This window comes from Salarias fasciatus, chromosome 4, assembly GCF_902148845.1.
Source record: "Salarias fasciatus chromosome 4, fSalaFa1.1, whole genome shotgun sequence".
NCBI classification, from domain to species: domain Eukaryota; kingdom Metazoa; phylum Chordata; class Actinopteri; order Blenniiformes; family Blenniidae; genus Salarias; species Salarias fasciatus.
The window spans coordinates 4,943,358-4,960,238 of NC_043748.1; the positions used below are offsets into that span (position 1 = coordinate 4,943,358).

Here is a 16,881-nt window from a genome sequence, read left to right on the forward strand (position 1 = left end):
AGTCCCAGTGTTTAGAAATCTAGTCTGTGGTTTCTTGAGAGAATTTAGGTCGTGTTTCAGCTGTTCAGTTCTGGTTTGAAAAAAAAAAAAAGAACAACAAAACTTTATAATTTTTTTTGTTTGTTTGTCTCATTTGATTCTTTGTTCTAGAAGATGTCAGAGAATGTTATGTCTTATACCACATTCTTAAATGTGTAAAGTAAATCAGCGTATGGCATCATTACTATGCTCCAAAGTGATAAACACGACTATCCGTGCTCGTGTGCGTGCGTGCCTGCGCGCGAGTGTGCGTACGTGTGTTTTTGTGTGTGCGTGCAAAGCGTTCGCACCGCCTCCGCGCGTCCCGTCCAATCAGAGCGCAGGACGGGCGCTCGGGCCTCGCGACCAGTGGCGGCGGAGAGGAGACGGTGGGGGAGGGTCACGTGTGTACACAGTGGGCTCCGCTCCGCGGCTCTCCGGCAGTAGTAAAGTCTGTAACGGTCGGCCCCTTCGCACACCGAGCCTCGTCCGAAAAGTTCCTATAAGAGGACCTGTTTGACTCAAATCCACGTCTTTTTTCAGTCTTCATGACCGCGCGCTGAGCCGAAAACGCTTTTTAATCCTTTTTTCTTTCTTCTTCTTATTTTTTTTTTTTTTTTTTGCTCGTATGAAACGAGCGAGAAATGCCAGTGGAAATGCTCCATCCAAACCCGATGCCTCCGTAGGTTTGTCCCCGAGCCAAACCGATACGTTCGCGGTGAGTTGTCTTCTCCTACTCTGTCATTTCCCTCCCGGTTAATGCGAAAAGTAGGTCTCTGGCTTTCACCTGGAAAAAAAAAAAGAGAAAGAAGAAGAAGAAGTGAGCAGGAGTGAGTCTGTCCCGCTGGAGGATGGCCAGAGGAGCGGCTGTAATTCTGCCAACAATGGAAAGGGTAGAATAATACTGGAGTCCTGACAGCTCTCTGCATCTGCACGCTCAAGTGTCACAAAACGAGATTAAATTATGTTTTTCTAGTTTTGTTAATCGCGTGGAGGCGCCACGGTCTTTAACGAGGCGTTTATATTTGGCAAACAACACCTGAAGGCATTTCTCACGGGATCAGCTACCTCACATTAAAGTGGTTCAATCAGATTTTCTTTTCTTTTTCTCTCTCTCTGCTGAAAGTCATGTTGAATTGTTGTTTACGTGTTGAACATCTTATTCTCCTCCTTTGGGACCTGTCACAGTCCGTTTGCTTAACTAACCAAAAGGCTTCTATATCTCCTTAAACTCTGCACCGTAATTACTTTAATTATACTTTATGTATTCATGATTACACTTTGATGTTTAATGCTTTTCAGAATCTTAACCACTTTAACTCATAATTCACTCTCTCTGTTATGTTTTTATGTTATCCTGTGGTCTCCACACATCTTCATTTTAAAGCTTTTGATCCCTCACTTAAAACAGATGCAAAGATATCTTTCATTTACTCATAGTCATGCACAAAATAGTGTTTTTGAAGCTGCTGCACGCTTTTAAAATCTTGCATCAACTGTAGCATCAGTGATGATGGATTTGGTCTGTAAACACCCCAACTGGATATTTCACATTGCCAAGTCTCGCCACCCATCAAATTAAATGCTTCTTGAGATCTAGGCGTTGCACTTGTTGTTGTCAGCCTCATCCATGTGACCAGAGGGGACGTGGGCGTGTGTGCCTGGGGGGGGCTTAATGGCAGTAAGCCTGCTTTGTGTTGACCGTTGAACTCTGACTTTGTTGATGCGTCTGACAGTTAACGTGTTGCCGGGACGAAGGCGAGGAGGGCTGTGGAGACCGACTGTGACCTGTGTTTGACCAGCGTCTGTAACAATGGAGCGCAGCCAGAGGAAGCACTGTCCCTCCTGACATTGTTTTAAACCTCCTAAGCAGAAGAGACACCATCAAAGCAGCAGTGTTTTTCTACTTTTTTTTTGTTTGTTTTAGTCAAAATGGTTTATCAAGAGCAAGAAGTGTAAGTTTTCTCAACTGGAATAGTAAGAATTTAGGGAGAACACATTCTGAATTCTTTAAAACCTTATTTAATTGCTTTAAAGATTAGTTGATTTCATTTGCAAATGTGCCGCATTTGCATACACCTGAAGTCAAATCCTGCATCAACATGCTTTATTAATGGGCTGCTTATAGCAGGCAGCTGAGAATTCCACTGAAATAAAACAGCACAAAGGGACTTCCTAAGATAAACCGGGTATTTTGTGGACAGTTCCTTTGGGTTAAACATTGGAAAGTTTTGTGCATCAGCTGTCAGAGTGCCACACTCCATACAACCACAGCATGTGTAAAAGTGAGTCATCTAATCTTATTTTCTTTCTGTAGTATTTCCCTCGCTGCTCCGCTGCTGCACACTGCTGCAGACGAGAGCTCCGAATCATGTGACATCACGCAGCGCTTTCTGAGAAGAGCCTGTAAATTCCAGTAAGGAAATATGAGGGGTGTGGGCCCAGTATGTCACACTACTCCCATCAGCCTGTGAGATCTGGCCTCGGTACGCTCAGACGTCAAGCACGTGGGCGTCCCTGTTACAAGATCACGCTTGGTGGAGCTGAAGCAGTGGGCCTCCCCCTCTGGGAGTATTTAACTTAACCACTTTTGACATGGAGTGGTGCAAAAAGTTCAGACGAGGCTTAAGCAAGTGTACGGCTGCGTTCAGAGTCATGTCCGAGAGGAAGCTGAGGAAGTTTTTTCAGCTGAGGTTTTGTAATATGGTTTCCCTGTATGCAAACCTGTGTATAAACGCCAAATAAATTACAAAAATCTAAAAAATATTGATATGTCCAAGAAGTAAGATCTGATTAATGCCACATTGTAGCATAATAATCTGACTTTTTTCAAGAAAATTAGCCTTGAAACAGAACAAAATGCATTAAAAACAAGCTATTTTGCCTTTACACTGTGATTTGCATACTTAGTGTCGGCTTACAAGATCACAAACTCACCTCGACCAACTGCATTCACGCTGCGATCACCACTGAGAGCGGCGCCTGTTGTTTTGCTAATGCTAGCAGCGTATTCCTGACCTTCACTCGACCCCAGCACAGTCTCATTCCAGCTGTAGTTTTGACAGACTCTAAAACGGACTTGGAAATGAAATGGTACCTCATTAGCCTGAATTAAAGTAGACAGAGCTCACGCAGCGCGAGGCCTGCGCTTGCCTCGGAGTCAGGAAGGCATTTACTTTCACCTCGCCTGTTTTTCCTTCAGCTGAGTGGAAAACGAGAGATTTCATTATCACGGGCTGCTGGCAAAATGTGCAGAGCTTAAAGTGCAATGACTTTCACAACGGCCGAGTAAACGTTGCCCGGAGTGAACTGCCGCAGTGAGTGAGGAGCGAGCTGTTCACAAGCATTATGTGAGAAGACTGATCTGACTGGTCCTGTCTGGATCATCACTAATAGATGCAATTTCTCTCTCTCTCTCTCTCTTTTTTTCTTAGATTTATCATTTATCAAATCGTAGTTAATATATGGTTCTTAATGTTCCACGGGGAACATTATCACCGCATGTCTTACGTCTAGCATAACACTGGAAGCATCGGCTTTAGGCCAAGGTTTTGTTTTGTCTTCAGTAGCTGAAGCTGTGAAGTTCCTGCCCCACTTGAAACAATGACACCTTTTTTTATTCAAAGTTATGAGTTCCCCCCGCAGCGATCGGAAGCTGCAGAGCGAGGCGGAGCGATAATGAAAGGGTGACAGAGACGTCTGTATACAGCAGGCGCTAATGAATGGGGACAGCCAGCCACGGTGCAGCGAGTGTCTCTTTAATAATCGCCACATTCTCTCCGAGTCATTTTCTCGTTAAGTGATGAGCGGTTGTCGGTGGAGTGCGGGCCGAGCAGACGTCAAACGGCGAACAGGACGCGGCGAGCGGAGGAATACATAATCAATAGAAGGGTACATTTGCTAATTATGTGCTTTAGTCAAGGTCTGTTTTAGTCAATGAGTCACCGAGCTTCTGCTGTAAGAGCGCCATGTTTACACGAGCGCTGACCGGTGCTCCTGCCATAGTGAAGACAGGTTTTTTTTTTTTTTTTGTAAAGAGTAACTCTACACTTCCTCCTGATCCACTTCCAGTCCGGCTCTGAGCTCCAGCCCCCACTACAGTCTCATTAGAGCTGCTTGGAGTAGTATAGAGGAGGGACTGAGCCCTGTGTGCGTATGTGTGTCTGAGGCTTAAGGCCAAAACAGCCCCTCTGTAGTGTTGTTACGTAAGCGGACGGAAGAATGTTTCCCCTTTACTGGCAAAGTTACTCATCCTCCTGCAAACAGAACTGTTTCACTTTGTTCCCGGGTGTTCTTGAAGGATAATTTCCCAGATTTTGTATCCGGTGTTGCAAAACTTTCTCTCTCTGTTGGGATCACCACTCTGCCAAACACGTGGAGCAACAACAACCCCAAGTGTCACCACGATAAATATAACACTGCTATCGTCTCATCGTCTGGTCTTTCTCCTTGACCAGTCTTATTTGAATTATTCATTTAAAACCACCCGCGTTAATTATGCAAGGCAGCATTATATAAGCGTTTCGATTATTTGCAGCCCCATCAACTCACATCAGAAAACCTCCTGACCTGGTTTTTTGTTTTTTTCTTCCCCCTCCCTTTACCTTGCTCTGAACTCCAACCCGCAGCTCGTTCTTCACTGACCCCTCACCAGAGCCTGCTTCACATTTCACTCTTTATAAATCTACCCATCAGCACATGCCCAGCCCCCAGTCGGCTTGGCAGTAACCTGAACAGAAGACGAATGTGCTTTACTTAGAGCCGGAGCACCGAAGGCGCCCGTAAAGTGTTCCTCTTTATCTCGCTACTTGACCAAATGAAAAGTACAAGGGTGGCTCCGCACAGCCGGCGGTGCCCTCGCATGTGACTGTGATAGAGCGGAGAAGGGAGGCGGAAAAGAGCTTGCCAAGGTGTCAAACAAGTGCAGTTTTGTATTCTTCCACCAGAACAAGGGCTTCATTTGCTCTGGCCAGCGAGGAGAGATCGTGGGTTTTTGGAGGCTGTGGCTCGCACATGAAACATATTGTGCCGCGTTTGTATTCAGCCAGTCAGATGCAGTGAAGTGAAATTAACAGTGTTACCCAGGGCATAATAGCCGAGTCGTGGCTGACGTGTTTTTATGTCAAGGCCTCGCTCACTGCCGCTGCCAGCACAGAAATTCAAAACAGAGGGCTGGCTGAATACTGCTCATCAAGGAAAAGAAAACAAGCCTGTCTCTATGTCAAAACACAGAACACACACAGACTCAGGCAGAAGTAGCGTTAAGACATAAGTACAGTGAAGGGACGCAAACCATTGAAATGCAAATGAATGATAAAACCCGACTGAATTCTTTATTCTTAACTTGTCAGTTCCAGCAGTGGTGTATATAGAGTGATGTGAATGTATCTTCACACTGCAGAGAGTAACTGTGTGACCTCTGCTTGCAGTTGACCTGTTGAGAGAGCCTGACCAGCGTCCGAGCCAGCGATGTGGATCTGCATGGTTTACAATGAGACGGACACCAGCGTGGACTTCCGGCTCTGCCAGGACTTCGGCCTCATCCTGTCCATCCTCTCCCTCATCTACCTCCTGGTGTGCTTCCCACTGGGCCTCTGCTACAACGTGCTGCTGGTGGCGGTGAACCTCTCCAACAAGGTGTCCATGACCATGCCCGACGTCTACTTCGTCAACATGGCCATCGCGGGGCTGGTGCTGAACCTGGTGGCGCCCGTGGAGCTGCTCAGCTCCACCTTCACCCGCTGGCACGCGTGGGAATACAACAACGAGGTCTACATCACGCTGCTCATCCTCTTCAACATCTCGTCCCTGGTCATCATGTACTCCACCACGCTGCTCAGTCTGGACTACTACATCGAGCGCGCGCTGCCCCGCACCTACATGTCCAGCGTGTACAACACCAAGCACGTGTGCGGCTTCATCTGGGGCGGCGCCGTCCTGACCAGCTTCTCCTCGCTGCTCTTCTACGTGTGCAACCACATCTCGACCAAGATGGTGGAGTGCTCCAAAATGCAGAACAAGGAAGCGGCAGACGCCATCATGATGTTCATCGGCTACGTGGTTCCCGCCGTGGCGGTGCTTTATGCGTTTGTGCTGATCCTGCGCATCAGGAAGGAGTCCACGCCCCTGGACCAGGACTCCGCCCGCCTGGACCCCTCGATACACAGGCTGCTGCTGGCCTCGGTGTGTGTGCAGTTCGTGCTGTGGACGCCGTACTACATGACCCTGCTGGTGCACACCGTGGCCGGCGCGCCGGGATACATCAGCAACGCACATTACTTACCGACCTATTACTTCCTGAGGTGCGTGTCGAAGCTGCTGGCTTTCTCCAGCAGCTTCGCCATGCCTCTGATGTACAGACAGATGAACAAGAACTTCTCCAACAAGCTCCAGCGGCTGCTCAGGAGGCTGCACTGCAGAGACCAGTCCTGCCCTCATGAACGCTCAACAGTGCAGCAAGTGGTGACGTGAGAGCTTCTCCTGAGAGATGACAAACACCCCCCCCCCCCCCCATTCTCTTTCCACCTCTCGGCCTAGCCAGCACTTATCCCCACCCCTCCCCTCCCTCCCTTCCCCACCCCGCAGAGCCAGTATCTGACCAGGATCCCCTCGCTGCTCTGGACTGCGTTAAGAGCGACATAGCTAACTGTGGAATTTCCTGTCACCTTCCAGAACTTGATCTGATCTCTCCCGCTCTGCAGCGGGGAGGACAAACTGAGCGGGAAAAAAAAAAAAACCACTAAGTGCTGCTTTTTTGTCACTAAGTAAAGCTCTCCACATGACACTTAGGCCTGCAGTTCAAGGGCGGTACATTTGGCACAATCTCTCAATTACTACCCTGTGCAGTGTTTTCTCAGAGCTTCACACAGACAATAACAACACGGCCTGTTAGTGAGGGACTTGAAGCGCCGGGCCACTGCTGGAGTGGGTGTGGCTCTGCAGACGGAGCGTGCACGCTCGGCTAATGCACGGCTGCCTCGGCCTCTCTCCTCAGTGTGCGTGTGCCGCGGGGGGAACGTATTTTTAAACCCTTTCCCCGAGCACACACACACACACACACACACACACACACACACACACACAGAGAACCAATAAGCTATAAACTTTAATTGTTATGTGAAGCCAAACGGAAAGTGTTTGGTATAAGAAAAACACGCCGACGTTAACCTCCCAAAAAACATCTTTTTGCTCTTCCAGTAAATATTCTTTCCTCAAACTAGAAGCGTTATTCGTCATGCTCTCTTTTAAACAGCAGTTTTTCAAAAGTGTAGGCCGGCTCACCTCAGAGAGCTTCAGCCTTTTTTTAGCCTTATATCCAGTTAATTTGTGTGAAAGATCGGTCATTAAGGAATAATTGGTGGTTAAAAATGTAGATCTGAATTCCTTCTAAGTGAAATCAAGACAAAACTCTCCTTCCACACTTAAAAAAAAAAAAGAAACCTTGTAGTAAACGATCGTCACATTTTAAAGCCGTACAACAGTAAGATCAGCCTCTTACACAAAACTGTAGCAATTTGCTCTGCTGATACCAGAACTACCTGTAGAAGACGAGTTCTCATTCTCCTCGATGAGATTATTGTCGTGTGTCAAGCTCCGCATCAGATACCTTCTAGTGAACGTCTAGACGTCCAGCTTCAGCTTCATGGAACGCTCTCAATAAAGCTCATATTCAGGGTTCAGACATAACCGGTTTACCTCTTGTGATCTCTGCTGAAATCAAACCTTTTACCCATAAACGCTTTGAATCAACTGGAGCTGCCGCAGCATATCAGGGCCACATTAAGCAAGAAATAGAAGATAAATCTGTGAATGAATTGCAAGTATGACAAATAAAGATAATGTTATGGACATTTTTGACATCGTTCAGCCGAAGGAGCGCCTCCTCTCTGTGTTTCCTGGTCCGACTGTGGCCTGTTAACGCCGCCGTCGCTGTGCTGGCCTCGCGCAGATCCTCGCACGGGGTCAGAGGAGTCCACACGGGGTCGTGCAGAGGGCTCAGACGCGGCGGCATGTACATTCCCGAAATTGTAGGAGTGGTTTAGAGGTTTTAGTGCAGTGGAAACACCGGGTCACTCCAGAGGCATCGTCCCAAAAAAAAAAAAAAAAACGACTCGCTTATCAAACGCCGGCAGACGCAGACCGGTTTGAAATGATGTGCACATTTTTGGCGAAGCTGTTTTCCCGCCTGCTGCTCAGAAGAAAATCAAACGATCCTTCTTATTGTGATGCAGCCCAAGTTGTGAAATGCTAAATTCAGTCTTGCTCCTGCATGAGGCCTGATTTATCCCTGCAGCCGTTCGAAGGCCAGTTTATGAATCAACCTGTGAACAGATGTGAGGCGGGGGCATTCGGTCGAAGGAGGGCGGCCTGTTTATACCCCAGACACACGCGATAAATGACGGTTTGCTGATATTTGTAGGCAGTTTACACCTTCAAATAAACAGCTCTGTCAGCAGCTTGGAATACTCCCACGAGCGTAAAACGTGAAGGATCGGACTAACAGTGATGCAATGCTTTTCATTATTAGGATTGTCAAACTCACTGTGTTTTTCCAGACATCTCACATGTGTTGGGATGTTTTCTTCTAATCGCTGTCCGTCGAGTTATTTCCGCTGCATGACCCCGCCCTGGTTTCGCCCATCTGCAGTCAATCAGTAGGGAATAAAGTAGGAAATATCTTTCATCTTCCCATTTTCCACCTGCTGTTGGTCCAACTGAACACAAGTTAAACCTCTAGCTCGAAAAGTTCATGCGGATGTTTGAAACCTGCGAACTCTCATCAGAAAATGTGATCAATGAGCCGGAGGGGGCGGGCTTAAATGCTAAGATCACATCTCCAACCTCTGCCAGGATTTCACCTGCTAGGCTGTCATGAAGCTACCTTGCTGTAGAGCCGAGACCCAAACATAGTCTTTGGCAGAGGTAGTAGTTATCACCCGCCACGCAGACTGACAGCGCGATCTGCACGAGTGGAAAATGAAGCGTGATCAAAGCTCGGAGTCGCGCCTCGCTCGTGACGACCGCTCCAGTCGGAGTGCGGTTTTTTATTTCAAAGGGGCTTGAATCTCACATCGGCGCAGGAGAAATTAAAATCCCTCAGATTGCCGAAACAGGCCGAGTGTAAGAACACCCTCCCAAGTTCTCGCGTGTCGAATGCGCGCAGATGCATTTTAGCTATTTTGAAACTTCACAACCTCAAAGGTCCGGATGAGTCCGCGTTCAGCCGTGATGCTTTTTGTGACTGTGTGTACAATACAGGATGTGTGTATATATTGTATGTAAGAGATTTACAGGAGGATTCAAGGCTCTTTCAGAGTCCTGTGTTATTTTCTGAGAGATATATTTCGATTCTGTAAGTAATCTGCTCCTCTGTCAGCTCAAAGACTGATTAAACAATAAACTAACACGGACTCGGCCCATCCTTCTTATCTCTGTGAAATCTGCTAATGCATACGATCCTGCGGACATATGCCTGAACATCTGCGGCGCCGTCTGCCGCTCAGTAACCGACGCCGGACGGTTTTGAAACGCGACACATCTCAGGGGAGGACAGTCGGCATGCACGATTCTCTATTTAATCTAGATTTGACTGGCAGCTTGCCAAAAAAAAAAAAAAACAGAAAAACCCTACAGATAGATGTATTTCTTGTAAAAGGTCAGGTCAGGGCAGACTCTCACCCGCACCGCTAACGGCAGATCGCCCGTGAAGGACTTTTCAACCGCGGCACGCACAAATATGGGCATTCCACGCATTCTGCGCATTGTTTTGTCTTCTGTGAGTCTGACAGCCAGACTGCTGTCGTTCTCAATGGAGGGAAAAAAAAAAATGTGTAGGCTGCATTTGATAACAATGCTGCACAGGGAAAAGTTGCACAGCTTGACTGGCCTGCTGGGAAAAAAAAAAAAGAAAGAAAGAAAGGAATAAAACAGCCGAGAGCAGCAACATTTCCTTGCTTGGGTTTGCTGATTTGATGCTGCTGGTGGAAATGGTGAACCAGCATGTTCTCAGTGCCACCAGCATCAAAACAGAAGTCTGTGCTGTAACTTCACGCTTCTGGGTCTGATTCACCAGCTCAACTAGTCAGTCCGATATTTACCAGTTGCGAACATTCTATTTCCCAGTTTTCATTTTTCACACGTTCATTTCGAACAAGCAACATGGCCGCCTCTGACAGTGACACAGAAAAGGTTCCCATTGCATAAATCAACCACGTGGAGGATAAAATAAAGCTACTTATTTAAGTACGATTTGCTTTTTAATTTTTAACTGTTTCTGAACATTTCCAGTTCAGCTGTCACTTTGGTTTTTGCCGTAAAAACAAGACAAAAAAAGTTCCGGATATTCAGCTTTTAGGTGAAATTTATGGGAAACAAAACATTCATGCAACAGTGACACTATATCCTGACAGTAGAAGTACATGATGGTGATTTCTTGAATTTTAAACAATTTAATGCAACAAAAGCCAATAGAACTGGTAAATAATGATAAATGTTGGTAGTTTACTGGTTCTTGTCATGTAGTTAATGCTCCCAATGAAAGGAGACTTTTCAAACGGTGAACGAGAACGTAATGAAAATGTTTAAAAAAACCTGCATTCCTGATTAGCTTTGCCTCATAAATCCGACCACAGTGAGGTAAACTGCTGTGTTGTTTGGGGGGGGGGGGATCTTGGTGCACGTTGTTGTGTGTGTTCATAACATGTTAGGAGCTGAAACACAGAGGCAAATATAACGGCTCCATCGGTAGGAGAGAGAGAGAGAAAGATCTTCAATCATACGCACTACATCTGGAAATGATATGATAATTGAGTGAATTAAACATGGTTGTCATGGTTGCAGTTTCTCCACTGATTAAGAACAGAAACACACAAAAAAAAGTACACCAGATGAAGACATTAAGCTATAGACTGTATATTTGAAATGCCCATGCTGAGTTTGCCGAGTCGTGGCTCCGTGCACGGAGGAGAAGGCCTCGGTGTGCGCAGCAGCGCTTCAGCTCCACCTGACACAAAACTGGCAGAATCCTCCAGAGGCGTCTCTGCTTTTAACGCCGCGCCAGAGGTCGCCTAATAAAAGTGAAGTTGGACGCGTGGTGACTGAAGTTACAAATTCGCCCATTGTTCCCGTCACGCCGCGCGGCGTCTGAGCGGAACGGGAGAAAGCTCTTAACTCCACGAGCGTCTGCTCGAGAACGGCCTGACGCTGACGCCGGCACGGTTTTTTAATGTGCTGCATTAGTCTTAATGTTGTTTTTCCCCTTCAGAGGTTTCCAGCCAGACCAAAAGTATGAGGGTCAACCGGAGTCGTGCACGCAGCATCAAACGGCGTCGGACCACCTACGAAGGCAGAACATTTGGCTTGCGGCTTTAAATGTTTTGCTTGGCTGTCAGGCCACGTTTCACACACAGCCTTGGACCACCATTGTTTTGCTCTTAATATGGGTTAAAACTGCAGCGGTACGATTTAAAAACGAGAATGGAGAGAGGACGGGATATGTTTGACAGGTCCGGATCAGTCTGAATGCTGACGGATTCGAATCAACAACGCTGTCCTGCGTCCTCGCTCCTGTCAGCACTGCTGGTGTTTGGAGGGAAATCTGTGACTTATTTGTCATGAATCCTCCAGAAAACAGCAGAGGCTTCATCTCTGGGAAAGAGAACAGAGAAAAAAAACAATCCACCCTTCCTTTCTCTCTCTCAAAACCTGTTCTGTGATGTTTCTCCCGAGGACAAACAGCAGAAAACAGGAACGCCGCTCTCTCAGCATGGACTGGGCAGGATGTTCCACTCGGGGTTTTGTGGTGGAGGGTGTGGGAGATGCTGGATGGAGCCAGCAGCACATCGGACTGGTAAGTGGAGGCAGATGAGGGTGCTGGACCCTCCCTCCCCGCAGACCTCCTACTTTCACCACAGCAAGTCCAACCCCACAAATTCCCATTAACAAGAGCGAGGAGTATCATCATGTTCATTAGCTGCCATGGGATGAGGGAAGCATTTCCATTTTAACGGCAGTAATATCACACATATGATGATAACATTCTATGGCTTCCATAATAAAAAGCGCAGGCTTGATCGTTTACATGTTTGCAGACGAATCACTCTCACTGCCACATCAGTCACCAGTGTGATTCCTGTCAAACCAGTTCTGATGAAAATAACGTTTCATAAGAGCTGCCAGCCCCTCGGTGTTGCTCACTGTTTGTGCCAGTGCGCCACCCGGTGGACGTGATGGGGAAGTGCATCCACTTCGACCACTTGCAGTTTATTAAAAGTCTCACAAAAGAGAGAAACTCAAGCTCCATGTGTGAATCCAATGTCATGGAGATCATGAGGAGGCCAAGAGAGGGAGAGAGAGGCCAGACTGGAGGGCTGCAGACTCTAGAACTGCCTGCAGAAAGACGTGGAGCAGAAAGGATCCGTGGAAATGTTTTGCTTGCAACACATTTTAGTTTTTTCTTGTATCATTATTTCCACATCTCATGTAATTTCAGCCATGGCGAGCAGATTTTGTGGATTTTTAGTTATAAAACTAGACTCATCCATTCATCCTTTCACTCATCTTCAGTTCTGCATACCGTAATCTTCGCAAAATAAATAATCCTCACAGTTTATGTACCTTAGATCCGCTTCATAATCTGAAGGAATTCTTTCATCAAATTGTCTTTAGATAAAACAAACTTACCAGGTGTGATAGTTCACTCTGAAGCAGTTTCTGCATGTAATATAACTCTGATATCTGTTTCTTTTCTCCCAAATACAGAAGAAAAGTCACTTCATTAACCAGATCTCATTTTACTCTCCCGACTCTCTCTCGCTCTCGCCTCTCCTCCCCTGTCTTTAGTCTTCAACACCTTTCCACCAGACTGGTCACGACATCCCTTCTCTCCCCTTATCTGTGTGAAGTCATGCAGACTGAATAAGTGAGATTTCAGGTAGCGGGGAGGAAATCTCACAAATCTGCCTGGCTGTATGACCTCTCAGGCACTCCGGCCTCCTCTTTCCTTTTTCTAAACGACTGCCTCGACCGTCTTCCACATGCTAAATCCTCCTGAAGCTGTTCTGTGAAAACAGCACCACCAGCTGCTGTACCGACCCGGTCCTGCTCCTGCTGACCTGCTGCTCCATATTTATTTTGCATTTGCTATTTGTCATAGACTGCTTGCAGATTGCTGAAATCTCACATGATGTGATTTGCAGCTATGCTCTATTGTAACGTCTGCCGAGTATCAATACATGAAGGTGCACCGCAGCAGATGGCGTTTGTACGTCTGTGATTATTGCAGGCATCTGTAGTTAATCCACTGAGGCCGTCAGAGAAGCACTGCACCCGCCAAGACCACATCAAGCAGGTCTCCATAGTTGCAGTTTGGACACATAAATTAGTGCAAATTATGTTAATGTTACTCCTTACCCAGGAGCAAAAGGCCTGCTCTGCCTCTGCCGTATTGAGAGTGAGAGCTCACGGATTTGTGAGCGTTTGCCCAATGTATTGGCAAAAGCATTAAAATGAGGGAATTCTGTTGTGTTTAGAAATCAGACGAATGGAAAATCACAGTCATGAGCGGCGTGTTTACATGGCCCTGGAGCCCAGTAGCTGAAGAACCCAGGTGAACAAATACAGCAAAGAAAAAAAAAAAAAATACAAGTGCTGTCTGTATCGCTTAAGAAGTCAGTCGACTTCCTGTATCTGTAAGCAGATGTTTTTCCAAGCCTCCAGAAGCACAAACAAAAGGGGGCAGAGGATCTGGCGAAGCATGATGACAAACCGTGAGTGGCAGATCATCCCTTGCCTCCCCGTCTCGCCCGCCCTCCTCTCATCTCCAGACAGGGTTGGGCCAAACAGCAGGTGGTGCAGAAGAGAAGCCCGGACATGGGATTTACAGACCTCTGGCTCTCTGACTTCTGCACTGGACAAGCGTGGAGAAGCAATAAAGCTCAAATTTAAAGTAAGTGTTTGCTTTTACTCCATCTTTACTTCTGTTTATGTATTTCTGCATCGATCTTGTTGATGCTTAATGTTACAGTCATAAGGAGCAGGAAAAAAGTGAGTGATGCACTAACTGTACTTCATCCAGTCATTAATTCATAATCAATGTGATGTCTGCTTGATGTTCAGAATTGAAAATCAGGCCTTTCCTCCCTGTTTAGTGAATTCAAGGGCAATTGTTTGGTATTATGTAATAAAGCAGTAAATCTCGGTCTATTATGTCTGTTTGAGCTTGAGTGATGTTTCTAATTGAGAGTTCTTATGTTCTGATCCAAATCAGCACAGAATAAAGAGAGAGAAACTGAGCTGGGTCCCAAAATGTAACTCTGTTATTATATCTGAAAAGAAAATTAGAAAATTATAGGTTGTTTTTTTTGGATATTTGTTTTGAAGAGTAGAAGTCCTTAAATGAAGACTGTAAAAACTGGGATGTTTTGTTCTGAATAATTTCTAGCGGATTTCTATATTTCGCCTGTTCTGCTTCTCAGTGCACATCCTGAACTACTGCTGTGAAGAGTACTTTTAATAAGAGTGCATTAATATTGCAGAAAGTTTCCTCTGGTGGAAATAAAGCCCAGAGGTCTGTGGATATTTGCTAAAGGTCACGTTTGCCAAACAGAAAATACTGTTCCTGTCAGGGTAAGTCTGAGACGTAGGATCAGAGGGATGAGGACTGTGAAAACTGAATTTTGCGGTAAATACGCTCAATGTGCAATCAAAGCACGGATTCATCAAATCTTAATGGAAAATATTTCTTTTTCATCTCCTGTATTAATAATCATGAAGCCTGGTTTGGGTGTGCTTGGATTGGCGGAGGATGTTAAAGGAGGATTTCAATGCATCTGTTTAAGTGGGGAGCCTGAATGTTAATGCGCTGACAAAGTTCTCTGCCATTTATTTCACATCTCAACAACGTGAGGTTATATTTTGCGTGCATCATCTTAATTGACCCTTTCTGTGAAGATTGAGCCATTTCTAGATCCATAGTTGTTGTTTACAAGTGTTTGTGTCTAATTATACTTCATGTTGTCATTTTTTTTTCTTCCTTCTGCCCCAAAGATCAGGTGTCACAGCAATAGCGTCACAGGCCGGGGCTCGCTGAATAAAGATACGTGTGGATTTAGAGGGACAAAGCGGCACTCGAACCGGACGACTCACAAGAGGAGGAAGAATTCCGCCCTCTAATCTCAGGATCTCCGTTCGGTCCGTCTGAATGATCTGAGTTATCCCCGCCAAAGGCCACCTCGAGTCATGGAAGTACCTCTGTTTTGCATCAAGAATTTATTAGTCGATGAAACTTGATGTCATCATGGGTTCAAACGAGCTTTAAATGTTTGACTCCGTTCGCCTGATGATTCAGCTTTTCAAGGAGGGAAGCTGGGAACTGAGAGAGGCTCATAATGTAGGAGCCACAGGTGATTTGCATGTGGCTTCAGATCTGAGACGGGCCGAGCGCAGCCAGCATGGAACCGCAGACAGCCTCTTCAGTCTGGATTTACGTCAACAGCACGGAGCAAATGAACACTTCACATGACTTCAACACCACTGAATTGAGTGAAAACTCTGAAAAGTACCAGTCGTACGTCATCGGCCTCTTCCTGTCCTGTCTCTACACCATCCTCCTCTTCCCCATCGGATTTATCGGGAATATCTTGATCTTGGTGGTGAACCTGAACCACAGAGAGAAGATGACCATCCCCGACCTCTACTTTGTCAACCTGGCCATCGCCGACCTCATCCTGGTGGCCGACTCGCTCATCGAGGTCTTCAATCTCAACGAGAAGTATTACGACTACGCCGTCCTGTGCACCTTCATGTCTCTGTTCCTGCAGGTCAACATGTACAGCAGCATCTTCTTCCTCACGTGGATGAGCTTCGACCGATACGTCGCCCTGGCCAACTCCATCAGCAGCAGCCCCCTGAGGACGATGCAGCACGCCAAGCTCAGCTGCGGCCTCATCTGGATGGCGTCCATCTTGGCCACCCTCCTGCCCTTCACCATCGTGCAGACGCAGCACAGGGGAGAGCTGCACTTCTGCTTCGCCAACGTCTTCGAGATCCAGTGGCTGGAGGTCACCATTGGCTTTCTGGTGCCCTTTTCCATCATCGGTCTGTGCTACTCCCTGATCGGCCGAATCCTGGTGAGGTCCCAGAAGCACCGGGGCCTGTGGCCGCGCCGGCAGAAGGCGCTGCGCATGATCGTGGTGGTGGTCCTGGTGTTCTTCATCTGCTGGCTGCCGGAGAACGTCTTCATCAGCATCCAGCTGCTGCAGGGCACCGCCGACCCGGCGCAGAGGACCGCCACCACCCTGTGGCACGACTACCCGCTGGCCGGCCACATCGTGAACCTGGCGGCGTTCTCCAACAGCTGCCTCAACCCCATCATCTACAGCTTCCTGGGGGAGACCTTCAGGGACAAGCTGCGTCTGTTCATCAAGCAGAAGGCCAGCTGGTCGGTGGTGAACCGCTTCTGCCACCACGGCCTGGATCTGCGCCTCCCGGTCAGGAGCGAGGTGTCGGAGGTGTGACTGCTGCAACAGAGACAATCGTCACAAAGCGGACTCCACAGACTTCTTCTTCATGTCAGAGTTATATATCAGTTTCCCTCAACTGTTATTTGGCTTTGTCGTATACAGTAGTTGTGCCGGCGTCTCAGTTAACTCACTCACTCCCTGAACAAAAAAGAAGAAATACCAAAGCACCCAGAATGTACGCCCACAGATGGATGAAAGTGACTTATGTATCTTTTTTTTTGTAGATAAAAAAAAATGCACATACAGTACATAAAAGCTATTTTCATGTTTATCTGTATTTTTGTTTTCATTAGGTGTGTTTTTTTCCCCCCCATACCTTAAATGTTTTAATGAATTAGTATTG

General features: G+C 46.8%; 2 protein-coding genes across 2 annotated transcripts; both read left to right on the forward strand.

Moving 5' to 3' along the window:
- The first annotated feature begins 425 nt into the window (after positions 1 to 425).
- gpr146 (G protein-coupled receptor 146) lies at positions 426 to 8,149 on the forward strand. The gene is made up of 2 exons (XM_030090099.1): positions 426 to 736; positions 5,448 to 8,149. The coding sequence occupies exon 2, from the start codon at positions 5,488 to 5,490 to the stop codon at positions 6,487 to 6,489; it is 1,002 nt and encodes a 333-aa protein (XP_029945959.1). The 5' UTR covers positions 426 to 736; positions 5,448 to 5,487; the 3' UTR covers positions 6,490 to 8,149.
- A 5,702-nt stretch (positions 8,150 to 13,851) lies between these two features.
- Positions 13,852 to 16,682, forward strand: gper1 (G protein-coupled estrogen receptor 1). Its single transcript, XM_030090098.1, has 2 exons — positions 13,852 to 13,963; positions 15,064 to 16,682. Exon 2 carries the CDS (start codon positions 15,468 to 15,470, stop codon positions 16,530 to 16,532), a length of 1,065 nt encoding a protein of 354 aa, XP_029945958.1. The 5' UTR covers positions 13,852 to 13,963; positions 15,064 to 15,467; the 3' UTR covers positions 16,533 to 16,682.
- The last annotated feature ends 199 nt before the right edge of the window (positions 16,683 to 16,881 follow it).